General features: G+C 37.8%; 1 protein-coding gene and 1 long non-coding RNA gene across 8 annotated transcripts in view; one reads left to right on the top strand and one right to left on the bottom strand.

Annotated features, from left to right (window-relative positions):
- On the bottom strand, positions 1-8737 carry LOC310902512. Its single transcript, XR_014586751.1, has 3 exons — positions 8608-8737; positions 3987-4034; positions 1-1031 (listed from the first exon to the last, which is right to left on the bottom strand). It is a non-coding gene; the product is annotated as an uncharacterized lncRNA (long non-coding RNA).
- Positions 6919-17550, top strand: part of ENO4 (enolase 4) — a 22662-nt gene continuing 12030 nt past the window's right edge. The window contains exons 1-8 of one of the 7 annotated variants that reach the window (XM_083844145.1): positions 6922-7083; positions 8044-8603; positions 9702-9830; positions 10985-11175; positions 12691-12818; positions 14894-15063; positions 15297-15434; positions 16883-16948. In XM_083844145.1, coding sequence (XP_083700271.1) covers positions 8457-8603; positions 9702-9830; positions 10985-11175; positions 12691-12818; positions 14894-15063; positions 15297-15434; positions 16883-16948 — 969 coding nt within the window. In that variant the 5' untranslated portion in view covers positions 6922-7083; positions 8044-8456. Of the gene's footprint in view, positions 8604-8740; positions 9831-10183; positions 10198-10217; positions 10902-10984; positions 11176-12690; positions 12819-14893; positions 15064-15296; positions 15435-16882; positions 16949-17550 lie in introns of those variants that run through there. The other 6 variants (XM_083844146.1, XM_083844148.1, XM_083844144.1 and 3 more) reach the window with 6 other exon arrangements.

Below are 17550 nucleotides of genomic sequence, written 5' to 3' on the forward strand. Positions count from 1 at the left end.
TTTTCACGTCACTAATTTTACCTTTGGGAGATAATATTACTTAATTGCCTCTTTTGCCTTTTCCCCATTTCCTATTCCATTTCTTAAAAAAAAAAACTAACACAATTTCTTTTAATTCTTAAAATATTGTCTATATACAGAAGATGCTTAAGGAAAGCTTAGAGTGGCATGAAAAAGTGGGTGCAGTTATTGGATAGTGCCATGAATTTAATCCCCTTGAAATTAGTCAGGCAAATTCTTCATTCTTTGGTGAGCAACTCTAAGATAGGCAGCTACATGATGGTTGTTTTACGCAATATCACAAGATTACAAGCACACAAATTAATGTGACTGAAGATACCTGGAAAGAGCCAGGCTCTAATCTTGTGATGTAATTGAACCAGACTCACACTAGTTTAATTACATGAAGCAGAGAATAAAATGCACGGGAGGTTTATACATTAAGCATTTCAAAAACGGAACTACTATATTGGAACTAACGTTATAGTTAGGTTTTGTTATATACAACTCAGCTGATGAGCTGAGCGAATTATAGTGCAGGCATCCAATTAAACTAACCAGTGATTTGTAAAGCCCACTATATAACTTATTCAGAATTACTTCGTTGGCTGATACAATGCTTTATAGCAAAGAGGTAAAGAGTTGAACAGATGTCTGAAATACAGTTTCTTCCTGTTCTTTTTGCAAGTGTTTTTGGAAAGTCACTAATTGCAACAGCTTCATTTTCTTTTTTCTTTTTTTTTTTTTCCAAATATACAGTCCCACAAGTTGCCAGAGAGAGTAGAATTTCTATCTAAAACTTCAACATCAAGAACTGTGACACAGGAAATTGAGAATAACTGATCTTCCTTTGTGTCTGAAGCTTAGGCTAGCAGACTGACTCTGGAGCCCTTGACAAAAACTCACACTTCTAGAGAAAGCTGGAAGTGGTAATTGCTACTCATGCTTGTCCTGAAACAACATGGCCTTTGAATGAACTCCCATCACGGGGCAGGCTGGTGCAGTAGCTTCACAAACACTTCATGGCAGTCCTGAAAAATGACTGTGTGTAAGTAGGAAACACAAAAGAAAAGCTCTACTATCTTTTGACAAGTAGCCGGGGAATTAAAGATGTTCCTGTGCTCATTTCCTTGCCTGTTACAGTCTACGCTCACAGAATAAAGGAGAATTAAAACATACAAAATTGTTAATTAAGAGCTATGTTCTTTATTAAGATACTATGCTGCAAGCAGGCAGCAATTATTCTCAAATTAAAACCTAAAACCCTTTAATCTTATAGATCACATGCAAAAAACAACACAGTGCTTGGTATACGCAGGAGGTCAAGAGTAAATGATCTGATAGTCCTTTGTGGATTTAAGCTTGTAATAACCCAACTGCTAGGATTTCATTTAACTTTAAAATAGAATACTAGCATCAGGCACTTCTCAAAATAATTTCACTGCATTGAAACACAGCCTGCGTTGCCAGAGATTGTGTGTGTTGGACTATTTCCCTCCCCATGAATGGAGCAAGTAACTGAGTACCAATTAACTGGCAAAGTCAGGAACCAGAAGCATTTATTACATGACACTGACAAATAGTTGTGCATGTTTTGCTCTCGGCCTGCTCAAGAGACATCAACAGTTAACAACAAATATACCCTCTTTCTTTGCTGTGGAAAGTGGTGATTTTTATGATGGGTGTTTGGACACATTATGTATACTGATTGCTTTCTGCCTGATGTGTTTTACATACTGTCCGTTTCACTGCTCTTGATACATTTCACAAAACGCACAGTTGCAGATGCAATATCTTTCTCCAGTTCTAGAGGGTTTTCTGTCAAACAATTCTCTCTATCAGTTCCTGCCCTCATGTTGCTTTCAGTAACTTTTTGTAAGAAACGAAGACTAGAAAATAGAAGTCCTGTATCACAGTTAAAGGTACAACGAATGAGTCTGTAATATTTTCAGGCGGTTACACACATGATTTTTAATAATTATACAAATCCTGATAGTAATCTAGAGCCTGAAAATGAACTCTATTCTTAAGCAGTGTTCCAGTTATGCAATATCAAGCCATAAACTTTCGTACACTAGCATAACTAAATATGCTATGTCAATACACGGTAATGCAATTTCCATTAGTGCAACTGATGCAAGAACTTAGTGGAGTGTGTTCAGCACAGAGATGATTAAAGGACTGGTGCACCCTTCTTATTAGTAGAAGTTGAACTTTTCAGCTTGAAGGCTCTCTCCTTATTTATCTATCTGTATAAATACCTGATGGGAGGTAATGAAGAGGAGAAAGCCAGCCTCCTTAGCACCCGCTGACACAACAAGAGGCAATGGGCACAAATTAAAAAATGGGACATTCAGTCTGAGCACAAGAAAATGTTTTTTGTTGTGAGGGTGGTCAAACACCAGCACAGAAGCTCAGAGAGGCTGTGTAGTCTCCCTGCTTTGAATAATCAAAACTCGACTGGACACAGTCCTGGGCTGACCCTGCTTGAGCAGGATGGTTGGAAAAGACAGTCTCAGGAGGTCCTTCCAACCTAAGCAGTTGTGATTTTGTAATTTATGTCTCAGTAAAGCTTCAAGAAGGAAAGATCATGTTTTGTGAAAGCTTGTTTAAGAGATGTTCCTTTCCGCTCTAGGGAATATGAAATATTGAATCAAAAATCTGAATCAAAAATATTTTACTAAAGGAAGTCACATTCAGAAGTAAAGCACCTCCCCATTTCTCCATGTATCATTCTTGAAAACTATTAACTCTTGAAGCAGAAAATGAAGGGAGGTTTTGCATTAGAAACAGCCACTATCTCTATGTCCGTATCAGCCACTGCTTAATTTTAGAAAATAGTAATATTTGAAATCTGAACTAAACCCCCCTGTGCAAATGCACCACGACAAACTATTTCTCCAATCTTTTCCAAAACACTTCAAAACCACCAGACTGACCTCATGTTCACAGATCTACCTAACTTCAAGCTACTCTGTAAGAAATGCTATGGATTTACAAGTCTTGTTGACTTTTGAGGAAAGTCAGACATGTTCAAGCTCACTCAAAATCTGTGCTTTCAGACATGCCAAAGAACTAGGTTTTAATATAATTCTAGCAATACACTAAATTTGCAAAAACAGTATTTTGTGGATGAATACACTCTCAAAGAGTAATGCAATTCAGTAGATCTGTTGTTCTTCAAAAGAAGGTATATTTCACTGTATCAGCAGGATGTCATTCAAACATATGGTTGAATATCTTACAAGGAACTGTGAATATTGCATATTCTTCTGAAGGCATATTCTCAAAAAGGTTTTCAGTTTACATCTAAGTTTATTTTTTTATTTAACGTGTAGGAGCAATATTTCTCTCACGCTTTTTACTAAACAAGTTTTGAAATGAAAAAAACTATTAAAGGTAACAATGGAAATCATGGAAATAGAGGGAAATAGAGAGTTTTAGTACCACAATTCACACACTATTTCTCTAGCCTCAAGGGGACTATTTAAATCTTGTTTATAGGAAAAAAAAATCAGATTTCATCTGAGACCTGAAAATCTGGGGGTTTTGTGCAAAAATATCAGCAACAGGAGGCAAGTTTGCTACCAAAAAATTTTTGTATTACAGATACCAAAACTAGTGCAATGGTAATAATAAAGTCAGTTATAAATTCACGTAATCTTATGGGCTTATCCCAAAATGATAGTCAAGCTTTTGCTCCAGATGGTGCAATAGTGTTTGTGACATCCACTTTGAACTGCAATCTAGTTATGTGTCAAGCAGGAGAGTCCATTATTCACAGCATCAGTGCTGGGGAAAGAAGGTTAAAAGTTCAAGACATGCCCCAAGCGATTAGGGTTGTAAAAATCAGGAGATATACCATGGGGAAAAAAAACGCCATTCTTCCGTTTCTTCCATACTCAGTTTGTCCCAAAAAATGTGTTTAAGAAAAAAGTCACAGGACATAGGAAAGCCCCCATTCTGAACAGTAATGCAAAAATTACCTTTTTATTTGAACTCCTTAAATCCCTCTGCTACCAGCTTTGCTTTTCCTAGAAAGAAACAGAAACGTTTCTCTTAAAATCTTTGAGTAAGTTACATGAATCGAGAACTCAATTAACCTTATTTCTCACTCATCACAACATTCACTTCAACTGTTACACACGTCCAAATAACTCTGGTTTCAAACTTTATTTTTTACGTATCCCACATATCAACAGATCATCTGCACCAATCCAGCTTCACTTCTTAGTCGTGTAAGCCTTTGATCAGTAACAGATAGTCAGTAGCAGATAAACTACAGATTACTTCCAACCATCCCCAAAGTTTCTGTACTTGGAACTGCAAGTACTGCTTCTCAAATGGTTGACCAAATTTCCAAATTTATTGAATTTCTAATCCAATATAACAGGTAAGAGGAAGACCCAAAGCCCAAAGTGTGAAACTAAAATAAATTCAGATTTAAAAAAAAAATGTTGGAAATGCTCTTTGGAAATTGAAAGATTTTAAATAAAAAAATAAATAAATAAAGATGTTTTAGTGCTTAGAACCTTTAAAAGGTATCAAATAAGCTTTTCCCATCGAGGTATCTCATTTCAACAAACTGGGGCCAGAAAATTAAAAAAGAGTAATTTCCTTCTAATATGTTGCTTTTTATGATTTCCATTATGCCGCAGGTTCAAACTAGCACATCCAAGGAAACCATTCTGACCATAAAAAAGAGATGATGATAAAGAATAAATTCCACTGATTTACATAAAAGTTTTTCCCTAGAATCAATAACCCAGCATCAGAACTAGAAAACTTAGGTACATGTTCCTGCTTTTCTTCCTCCTGCTCATCTCTGAATTTGCTTGTTGGTTTGTCTAAATTGCAAATGCATTATGGCCACCTTGCCACATGATCTTTAAAACTGTATTGTAACTGATGCATGAGAATACATTCTTATTTTCATGTCATAGAAAATATTTAACATGAATGTCACAAAGCCTGGTAACATTCTAAGTCTGTATATATTTATAAGCGTATTAACATTTCGGAGTATCCTGTTGAAATGATCCTGACAAAGATCCTTATAGTCCATCACGTCAAGGTCCTGAAACTAGGTAGGCTTCAATAATGTTTTAAAGCTCATAAAAGATACTTCAAAACGCATCTGCAAAGAAATCATGTAATAAACTCCTGATATTCTAGACTAAAACTATCGCAGTATTCCTCCACAACTGGTGCATTACAGAAAAACAAACAAACAAAAAAATAAGAACAGCTGCATCACAGAAATTTGAGGGCAATCTTTTGTAAACTCAAAAATCAGCTGAAAGACTTGACCTTAAGTACTTCACATTCCAAATTACCTTTAGAATTGGAATGATAAATCAAAGCCTATCAGCTCTCATGTTTTAGCTCTGCGGCCTCTTGTGAGAAGGCTGGGCTCACCCTCGCTCAGCGTGAGCCGAACAGACCCACAGGAAAAATCCTCAAACTTTAGAAATAAATTAGTATTAAAATCCACTCAACTTGAAGTAACCATTGGAGCGGAGAATGATTACTCAAGGCAAATGAACACTTATATGAGTATTCTGGAAATTAACAACACTAGAGAAAAAAACATGACCTAATAGTCATCAGAAATTTCCAAATATTTATTATATACGTTACCCAAGTTCTTGTACATTTTTTATCTAGACATAAAGTCCAATCTAAATGTTACACATTCTAGGACGAAAGCTTTGGTTTAGTCTTTTACGTAAAACCATATTGAACTTCGTTACTGATGTTTATCCTACATAAAATATTAAAAAAAAAAAAACCACTACACAAGTATTTTTGTGTGTAAAAAGAATTTTTAAAAGCCTTTTCAAAAAACTAAAATGCCTCAAAAATAGTAATATACGTGTGTAAGAGTATTTGTATTGCCAAACTAAAAAGGCAATCCTGATTTTATTGGAAATGTCATGCAGTTTTTATGTACTCAGACTTGACTTCAAAGAAGACCCTGTCAGTGGAATGAGCACACATTACTCTTCTGTGAAATCCTACAAGAACACAGATGGCAGTGAGACCATGATCTTAATTGATTTAAGGGGCACTTTTATGTCTTTAGAGCAACATTTCAGAATGGCAAAAATCAGACCCTTTACGCAACACGTAAGCACGCCATGGTATACTTGGTTTTAGAGTGCCCAATAGCATGTTGATTGGCACCACACATAAAGACTCAAGTGAGATATAAAGCAACTTGGGAAAAAAGTAATGCAAACAGTACTGCATCATACATGAGGAGTAGCTGATAATAACTGATTTCCTGGCAAAGGAGTTAGAGCAAAGGCAAAAGCAGTTTTAAAAAAAATGACGTACAGCTTCTCTGGAAAGAAACACAAAACTGATTTCTCCATCCACCCAAAATATTACACGAATATAAACATATAAACAGAACATGGTGTTACTGGCCACCCCTAGGAAAGTGATGATAGCAAGCTTACAACATTGGTGGTTTGGTACCTTTTAAATGTACATGCTGATATAAGTGAGTCATCTTTATTGTTCAAAAATTAAAAAGAGCTACTACAGGGCATCATTTGCACCTATTCATTTCTCGAAGGACAGATCCACACCAGTCACATGCTTTTGCCCACTGTGTGGGTTTCTTGGAGCTCGCTACATATACTTTGATTAGTGAGTTTTTAATTACACTTTAGCCTGTTAGCACTATGGGGCCAATAAAACTAAGAGAAATAGAACTAAATTCTTTTCATTCAACACAACTGTTAACTAAACACCAATTAATTACACCCACACAAGCCTAATGAAGATAATGGGGTTGCAGAGAGTTCACCGATGGTATGAAGTGGCTTGCAGTACCCTAACCTTAATCAGTTAAATACTTCATAATAGGTAGGATCAGAGGATAAGTCATCCTCTTTCTGCATGCTTGCAGTTCCTATTACTGTTAATGGAAATTAGACGACACTGCAGATAATTCACGTAACATTCAGTTGACTGTGAACCTAAAATGATAAATCTGGAGGGGAATCCTTACTAGCATTTCAAATGGTTAACTAAAAAAAAAAAAAAAAAAAGAGTGTATGGTAATTTTAAAAAGTGAGTATTAATCTCCTTTGATTCTTTGTTTTCCTGAAGCTAGCAAGGGAAAATTGACAAGTTTCTTTTCTCAGACTATTAATCAATACCAATACAGCAACAAACAATGCTGTTTCTCCACAACACATTTTAAAAGGCGGAAGGTGGGAAAGTGAGTTAAAGGCAACTGAAATTTAGCAGCAGGTACCTCTGCCAAATCATGTCATATGGTCTAGAAGATGATGCACAGGAAGCACCGAACAAGCACCATCACCTTGAGAAGTACGTTCGTAAAGAATTATGTAATTAAAACTTGAATGCTGTGGGCAAGAGCAATGCCGGTCTGAGTCCATTCCTCTCATAACACCCAGCTGAGAGCCCGCACAAGCCCCTCAGGAAGAGCAACGCGCCCTGAGGAGCAGCGGCCCACCGCACTGAACTGCTCTCAGCCAGCGAAACCTCACCAGATATTTATTCTCTTTCCCCTCTTTAAGGCACGGCTAGTGTCAGTTTAAAAACTTCTTCGGAGGAAAAGGCTAAGGGATTAAAAAAGATGGAAAAAAAAAAAAAAAAAAAAAGAGGGTTTAACTCTCTAGAGAGGTACCGTGCTATTTCTGAAGGATGTGAAAGGGAAAGAAAATGATTCAGTAGGGATTTTTCTTCATTATTGCCCAACCCAGAGAAGTGAACATACAATGAGCAAAGGTCTACACATATTGATTTTAGAGCTGAGGAAGTGTGCAGCTAACAGCTTTTTAAGTATCTCCATTTTCAGTTACTTCAACAAAATTACCAATGAACAGTGTAACAAAGTGAAAGTTTTTGTAGGAAATTGCAGACTAAAAATGATCATTTAGGTTGTGAAACGTTTCTTTTCATTGAAAGTAAAGGGCTTTTAAATGCAGAAGTAGAGTTACTGGGGCATTTTGCAGCGTTATCCTCACTAGACATTTCACAAACCATAATCTGTCTCTCTTTCAGGATGATAATCTTACACAATTTCGTTGTTCGGCGACTTTTAAAACTAAAGAGCGCCTGCCCCAGGCATTCTGACTTGGAGGATCATAACCAGCTTCCGAGGAAAGAGCCAGCGCGGCACGAAGGAAAGACACCAAACAAACACCGCCCCTCCCTGTCGCCGGGGGGGCAGCTGCGGGACCCCCGGGGGCAGCCGTAGGACCCCCGCTGGTGCCGCAGGACGCCCGGAGGCAGCCGCAGGACCGCCGGGGGCGCTGCCGCCCTCACACGGCGCTGCCTTCCCCCCCCGGCCCGGGGCCCGCCCGGCGCCATTCCCCCCTCAGCGCCGCGCTTCCCGCCTCAGGGCCAACGGCGCTCGTCTCTCGCGAGAGAAGGGGGGCGCCGCCATTTTGTCGCCACGGCCGGCGGGCGCTGCGATGGAGCCGTGTGGTGGCGGCGGGCGGCTCGCGGAGCTGCGGCGGGAGGCGGCGGAGTATTACCGGGGCCACCGAGTGCCGCAGCGGGTGGAGGAGGCGCTCAACGCCCTCTTCCCGCTATGCCCCGCAGATCTCTACGGGGCCTTGGTACCTCCGGGGGGGCCGCAGTGCGTGAGGCGCCCGCTCCGGCTGCTGCTGAGGGAGGCCGCGGTGCTGCTGCTGCCTCTGGGCGGGCGGAGGCTTGGCCGAGGTTCCCCGCGGCCACCCACCTGCCCATAGGCCTTCTCGGGTGTCTTCTGGCAGCCCCAGCTGTGACCTGCCCTGGTGCCCCTTATAAGCCCAATGGCTACTGATGAAAGGAGCCCGAGGTTTCTGTGGCTAAAAGTACACTTAAACACTGGGCTTGCCACTGCCTCGGGCAATTTTCTTTCATTTTTGCCTCTTGGGGCCACTGGCACGATGATGCTGGTCCAAATAGTTCTGTGCAGCATCACAGCCTTTTGTTATATGCTGGTTGCTGGTCTCAGTGCAAAGGGAGAGTACTTTGCCTTGGGAGGCTGTTGGTGGGCATTCCTAGTAAAGCTGCTGCTCAGCACACTGATGCCGTGGGCCAGTTGCAATAAAAGAGACTGGGCATGTTTCAGCTCTTCTTGGAAAGAGTGTGGGCCTCACACCACTTATATCTGGTATCAACTTGACAAAATATTGTAGGGAGCCCTACTAATGAAGCATCTGTTAGTGATGATACAGCAACTACAAGCAATACAAATAGGGTGTAACTCTTAAAATAGTATGTGAAAGTGTGTGGAAATGAAGCATTTCACTGTTTCCCATCTCCAAGTGTTTTGCCATCACCAGGGGAAGATGGGTAGCACATGAATTGCAAGCACAATGATTGTTTTTGTTATATAGTGTAAATCCAAGTAAGCTTTGGGCAAATGCCTATTTTCTGGGAGGGCTAAGGAGATACTTGATGATACCCATCACTAGCTTTGTAAAATAAAGCACATGTTCATCTAACCTGGATATGACTTTGGACTTTACATATAATTTGGATCTGTTCCCTGGAATGATTCTTAAGTAGATGCTGTAGAAGTAAATGTGCAGTGTAACACAAGTATGTTGAAGATTGGGACATAAAAATAGATTTGCGCAATGGTGGATATAATTTAAATTTGTTTAATGGAATAAAAACCTTTTTGCATTGCAACTGACTTATGATGGGTTCTTTCTCTTTCATTTAAGGCTAACTACTTTTCTACATTTTCAAAAGCTCCAGTAATATGCAAATTAGCTGGAAGAAAAGTTCTTGATGGAGTTGGTAAACCAACATTAGAAGTGGAAATATACTGTACAGTTAAAAACTACGAGAAGGTATGAGCTCCTTCTTCCTGTTTTATTTATTTTATTTAATAAGACAGTATCAGGGAGATGTACTATTCTACTCATATCCTAGCGAATGTTTTAGTTTGCATCTTTAGTGAAAAGATGAATCTCCGTGACTCACCAGTTGAGTACATAATGTTGTATGTACTCAAAAAATGCCATGAAAAAAAAGTCATGAAAAGTTAGCCACTGACAACAACTATGAAAACTTTATGCTCTGTGAATTAGACAATACTTTTTGGACAATACTTGTTTACTTTGTGAGTGTAATGTGACAGAGCATCTTTCTATGTTAAACTTTTGTCTGTCTTAACAATGTATCGTGTTGCTTTTCCTTACAGCCACGTCCAGCCCTGTAAGTGCATTTACTATCGACTTTTTTTTTGTTTGTTTTTGTTTTCAGATCCTTATATTTCTATTTTTGTGGCAATGTTAAAGAAAAGTATAGCACAGTGTCAACAAAGTGTAGGTGAAGGAACTTTTACTTTGAGATGATGTGGGTGATAATTAAGTCAAACATATATTTCACCTGCACTTAAACTATGACTCATTACATTCTTGATCCCTAAAAGGAGCCAATTTAAAGAAATTAAATATAATTTCAAAGATATTCACAGTATGTAAAGTAAATACTATTAATACAGGCAGCTCTGTGATATCTGTAGATGATTGGGTGAGTTTTGTAAGTATTGTTCATCCTTCTGTGGTACAGAAAGATAAGCTTAAAATACCTAAATAAGACAACAAGTAAGTGATCATGAGTGATGGCATTAAACATAAATGCTGATGAATCATGATACAACAAGCTAACAACAACTGCAATAGAAGATGTCATAATGACAGTATGATCTTTAAAATAACTCTGTTCTGATAACAAATGGCATATGTAAAGCAGATCTGTCACAAGGTTTTTGCCTGAGCAGTTATAATTTAGATGGAGAAACTTGAATAAGGTCTGTGAGTACCAGCGTGTAAGAGACCAGGAAGGAGGTGCTGGATGAAAAGAGATCAGTTCAGTGGAACAAACAGTAGTTCTGCAGATAGGTGCTTGTAGAGCTGGTAAGGACATCTACTTCTTATTCTTTCAAATATCCAAATTAGAAATGAAATAGTGCTCTAAGTCTTTTTACGTTATTTTGCAGAGGATTTGTTCTGCTATAATGTCTTCTCATTCTCACGTGCCCGAAAATGCTTCACCTGAAATAAAGGAAGGTGATGAGAAAGAAAGAAGTGACACTGTTGCCACTGCTGTGGAATGGGTGAATGAATCCCTGAACATGATGTTAAGGGACTTGAAGCCTACTGACCAGTGTGAAGTTGATAAGATGCTTGGGTAGGTCTTGCATGTGTTTTCTACTCTTTTATGTTACTGCAAAACAAGTTACTGCATTTAAAATACTGTTAATTTATATGTAAATGAAAAACATATACAATAATGCTTCTAATATTTTTGTATATTTTTAGAATATGAAGTGCATTTAAGATATATTAAAGTATATTATTTCCTGCTTCTTCATAATTATGATATGAAAATTAGCCTTATTTAATAAAATTTATAGGAATTAGATTTTTTGGGGGGGGGGGGGGAAACTAGGAGCCTGAGAAAAAATGCTTGAACATGTTAATGAGTGTAAGAAACTCATTCGGTGCCAGTTTAATCCAGGGCGGGAGCTTCTTCCGATTGCAATTCTGCTTGTTCTGTTCATTGCACTGCAGAAAAAAAAGTGGTATGGAAGGCCTTTGTGTTATGTTTTCTGCACTGAGCTAGATCCACAGAACAGATAGGTAGATAGATAGTGTTTTCAGGATCTATCAGAGTGTTTTTTCTGGGCAGGGTACTCCTAAGGGATTTTTATTTGGAGTAATTAATTGCTTTTAGCTGGTATTCTACTCTTTCTTGGAAACAAAGTTTTTCTAGTAAACAGTCATATGTATTGTTTCATGCAAATATTTCATAGGAGAATCTCAAGTGAAAATGAATGGCTGTATTTTTCCATTACAAAGAAATATTTTTGTTTATAAGAAAAAAAGCCCTGCGGTAAAAACATCAAATGTATCTGAATGTACCTGTACTAGCCTTAGAGAAACCACCTGGCGATGTTATGGCCTCCTTCACCCAGGAAGCAGTAGTGCGGCATGCCATCCTGTTCTGTCTGTAGTTGGAAGTGTTTCTGTCAGCTGCCTGGCTGAATGCAGTGATGCTTTCCTGGAGGGGTAGCTGTTGGGTTGCCACACTTAACACAAACTGTGGCAAACAGACCTAATTGCCTTCCAAATGGATTAGCTGGAAATCTTTCTCAAGAGAATGAGGACTCATTTTGAAAGAAATTCTTCCATCTAAAGTGAATCTAAATAAGACTAATACATTACTTAATGTTACCTTACGTAGCTTATGTGCTCCATTTGTCTGAATTGGGTGTCTGTGTGACCATGTATGCAATTTCCATTTCATGCATGTAGTTGAAATGCAGCCACTCAGAGTTTGCAACCACGCAGATGACAGCGTACAACTTACATCCTGGATTAGCAATTTAGGCTAAATTGTTATATGTCATAAAGTTATGACAGGATTACTGTCTGTTACTACCCATGCAATGCAAATTTGTCCTTCACACTAACATTTGTTATACCTGCTTATGGGTTCTTTTTTTTCATTACCCAGTGATGCAGGTAACTACCAAAAGACAGTCATTTATTGACTTACTCAGCTTCACACAAGGAGACCATGGCAGAAACTCAAACAGATCCTCTTAATCCATCTCCCAGCATCTTTAGCAAGTATAGTGTGTCTACTTTTCACATGCCTACCACTATTTTGAACCAATAATCTTTATGCCTTTTCTCTCAGTGAATACTTTAGAAAAAAGGTAGAAGAAAAAAAAGAAATTCAAAAGGAAGAAGAAGAAGCAGCAGCCCCTCTTTCCTGTGCTCCATCAGCAGTGGCACTATCTGGGGGAAAAAAAGCAGCAAAACCAGGTTTTAGTTTATTTCCTTTTAATATTTTCTGTAAGACCTGTAATACCGATATTGATAAAGATGCTAAAATACTTCTGTGGACACTAAAGAGTAGTGTCACATGTTCAGGTCTTCAGTTACTCTGTCCTAAATCTTCTTTCTGCTCACAGCAGTTTCTCCTTCAGAAATGAGAGAGGGAAACACACAGTTTTCTCATCATTCGCTTGCATTTGTTGAACAGAGTTTCTGCCTTTGTTTTACAGTTGTCTTAGACAGGAGGTTATTACTCTTCAGAGTGAGGAATAAGAATGGAGGAGGATGCAAATGAAGAATAAAAATGAAAATGATAAGGAAAGAAAAGAATCATAGAACTGAAAAGGAAAATGGAAATAGAATGAAGATAGAAGTTGAAAAGAACGGAAAGGGGAAGGGAGGAAGGGAAAGTTGTGGCTAACACTGACAAAAGGAGGAAATAAAGGTGAAAAGTGAAAAAGAAAAAAGGAAGGGGATGACATGGGAAAGACAGGAAATACAAAGTGAAAAAAAGAAGTAAGTAGGCAATGCTACTGAAGAAAAATATGGTGCAAGAGTAGAGAAACAGGATTACTATATATAGCCAAAAAAAAAGAAAAAAGCATGCTATGTTACCTCCATGTATGCATTATCCTCAGAAAAAAAAAGATCTTCCTGTTGTCATTTATTTGAATGGCATAAAATTTTGGCAAATTATCATCTACTTACCAATTTAGTTTGAACTCTCATAAAATACTAGTAAGACCTCCCAATTAATATGTTCTATATGTGTACTCTAAGTTCGCCTTTCACCTGAAACAAAACATCAGAAGCTGTCAGGTCCATCTAGATATCATCATGCTGTATATTGTGTGCTTAGTTAAGGTTCTACTGATACTTATATTACTTGTTTTCATTCATTTTAATTTCTTTGTATTTGTGACATTGACTGCAATACTATTGCTGGAACCAATATCTGAGTATTAGGAGTCAATGATTGTGGCTTCTTGTTGTGACAGGAGAGCAGTAACAGATGGCAACTTCCAGCAGCAGGTGCTTTCAGAGGTAGCATCCATGTTGCCATTTTTGCAGGTTAAAAAGTAGTGTAGTGGAAGGAAGCTCTGGAAGACAGAGCAGTTTACTGGAGTTGCTCAGCACTAGGTTACCAGTGTACTGTGTGTGTAGCTCTTTATCCTCAATGTAAGAGGTACGGAAGTTACGTGCAGTATGTGAATGATGTATGGTGTAATCTGCATATCCGCTTAAGGTCCTTAGGCATATTTTATTGCCTAGCAGAGTTGTATCCCGCAGCATTTATATTTTATTGAAAACTTCCACAGCAAATTAACATGTGTATGTCACTCCTATTAGGAACCAAAGTAGCTGGTCAGATTTACAAAAAAGTACCCAATGCATATGAATTTTGAGAATCAGACATCTTACTTCACATAGGTGCTTACTGGTAAGAAGTGTAGGTAACAAGTACAGTAGTGGGAACTGCTGGGTTTCAAGCATTTTGACGAAAGTTATGCTACCGTATCTGAAAGGGAAGTAAGCTCTTTTGAAAATTAAACAAGACTACGTGTATGGAATATTTAAAAGACCTGATCTGTTCTCTTTATGGAAAACTCAACTGTAATAGGCCTAAATTTTTTTCACGCTCATTATTAGAAGAAATCAAGTATGCGTACTTCCAGTCAGCTTATAATGTAATATTCCAAGATGTTTATGCAAAAGCTGAGCATATAAGGAGGCCAATAAAGACTACTGAAAACATGTTGATGAAAAGAACCTGAAAAATGGTATGACATTACTGCATATAAACATAGACTTCAGTGGCTGAAAGAGCTCTAAAGGAGATTTGAATCACATTTGAAAGCAGAGTGAGGACAGATACTTTACTTACTTGTAACATCATTTCGTATAAAGCAAATGACAAGTTTAAGGAAAAAAATGAACTGACTCTTCTGTTATATATTGACTACACTGCCAAAACGTGACTTTTTATTTACTTGCACAACCATGGTACATAAGTACATGTTTTAAACCAATAAAATGTTTAGCTGCTACTCTCTGTCTCACAGGGAAGAAGATGTCGAGTACAGAGAGAACAATCCCGCCTGCAGAACCCATTGAGCCAGTGCTTTGTGGCAGCTTAGCTATTGGGGGAACATCACTTGCTGTAGCTAAGGCTGGTGCCACTATTAATCATATCCCATTGTACTTACATATAGCACTGCTGAAATATAATCAGGTACGTGGGACTTTTGTCATTTTGTTTGTTTTATTCTAGTTACCACAATTCTAGAATTCTGAAGTCAGGAGTCCCTCGCGAAAGTAGGATTAAATATACCTCATAAAATACACCCATAAGACAGTTGCCTGTAATAGGCTTTGAACTGGCCCTGTGCCATAACTAAAATAAACATTTATATATATATATAAATGATTCTGTTTTTTAACACTTTTTTCACACGGTACTCCCAATTACAGGATTCACCTAAAGAAATGACTCTGCCACGTCCAATGATTACTCTGTTGAACTGTGAAAAATTTTCACCTGCAAAACTGCAATTACTGAAAGAAGTTATGCTCATACCACCAGCTCAGTTATCACTCAAGCAGGTACTGTTTTGTTGTTTTAGTGTTTTTTTTAATAAATATTAATGTACATTCCATAAATTTCACAAACTATATATGTATGTGAGTATATAGATCTTTTCAATACAGTCCTTAGAATCTATATTTTTCATTTTTTGTTTATTCACAAGGTCAAAGTTTTAACGAATGTTAGTGCAGAGTTCTAACACAAGGAACATTAAAAGTAGTAAACAGATGAAGATTTAAATGAAGATACAGAAAGATTTTAAGTTTAAAATGCATGTGTTAGTATACAGGAAAAAGCGGTGCACTGAAGACTCTGTAAAAGAATTCTGTTATACAACAATAACAGACTAGTCTTTTTTAAAATGTGATTTTTTATTAGTCGATTATAAATAGTATGAGTTGATCTGCAGTGCATACAAAACAAAAAAACTCAACAAATTCACAGCAGAGCTTAAAATCTTTGGGAAAAAATTTCTTTAAAAATGAAATTGTGAAGATAGACAGGAATACAAAGCAGAACAAAATCTATTCAAGGGGCAAGAAGGATGGATGAGACAGACTGGGTCAACACCCTCTTTTTGTTTAGCCATGTGTTGCATTAAAGAATGTATCTGCACAAGATGCCTACGTTAGGGCTGTGATTTCTACTTTGTATGCTGGTGACCTGAACAAATAGCTGAGCTCGATTCTCTTTCTTTTTCCTTTTCCTTTAGATTTTTAGAATTGTCACCAAGAGCTCTTAATAAGGTTACCAATTTTGTACCTCTCAAAGACTTAATGCCTCCTAGTGCTCATGGGAAAGTAGCAAGCTGCTTGCTGCAGTGCAGTAAGCGTAGCAGGTCCTCCTGTGTTGACATGTTGTCAGCTGTAACTGACTTCTGCCCCCTTCAGTTTGCCTTTACTGGCACAGTTTAAGAAAACGTGAACTGTGATTTACAAAGTTAGCATTAAACTTTTCCTAACTCAGTGGAAAAGGAAAAACAGCCTTGTGTTAAAAGCAGTGGATTCGTTTAGCTGGAGCGTTCCTCCATTCCCCAATGTAAAAAACGAAGACAGCGATTCTTTTCCTGCTTTCTGGAAATGTTGTCAGAGTTTTCAGTTAGGAACTCTTAGAGAAATCACAATCGTGGACAGTGATTAAGATCTTTTCACTTGTCAGATATTAGGTAGACCAGGATATTGTTTACTTCTTTTTGGCCAAGAGACCACTTCTCACTTTTTTATTCAGCAGCATAATCAAATAATTCTGTTCATTCCACTGCTACTAACCCGTTATCATTGGACACTGGACTGCACTTGTGGGTGGGAGATACTGTTATGGAAGTCTATAAGAGTTGTTGTTTCGTTTTGTTTTTTAAGACTTTATATACAGGTCTGCATTTAGAAGTGTGCCCTCTTTTCTGATTTAAGCTGCTAGAATGAAATAATTTATCTTTCTTTTGAAGAATACCGTTGTTTCATTTCAGGGCATAGAAAGAGTTCTGGATGTACAGAAAGAAGTGATGAGACTGTTGGAGCCTGCAGGCAAAGTGGTACAATAAAAATGTGTTAATGTGATGTACTCCATTTGACATTTCTACTACTATTGTCTGTTTAAGCTTAAACATAGAACATTTAGCACGTTATCACATTTAGTCTTATGGCACAGAATAGAAGATTTGTTTCTCTGACAGATGAATAAAACATTGGCCATTTAGTGATATTAAATTAATGAAGATAGAATAAAGCATTGTTCTAGGCATAGGAAGACTTTCATTATTTGAACCAGGAAAGGTTCAGAATGGTATCAGAGTGAACGTATGGTTCTGATCCTGCTAAGGCTCACACACACGTAACATATCTTTGTCAAGGTATTATTATTATTGCAGTATAATACCAAGCTTGGTACTTGTATATGCTTTTTGCAAAGTGAGGTTGTTAGATTTCTCCTAGTACAGAGTCTAGATTTTCATTTGCTGGAACCCTGGTATTACTGATAGGTAGGCGGGAATATTTTGAAAAACAGATGATGGTTACGGTAATGCCAGTATAGAAATAAGCACTTGAAATGAATTACCACCACAAAATAAAACCAGGTAGTTGCTTATAGTTTCTTTGTCTTAAATGCTATATCCTAAATTAAATACTTGCAATC

The sequence above is a fragment of the Anser anser genome (assembly GCF_964211835.1).
Source record: "Anser anser genome assembly, chromosome: 7".
Taxonomy (NCBI): Eukaryota; Metazoa; Chordata; class Aves; order Anseriformes; family Anatidae; genus Anser; species Anser anser.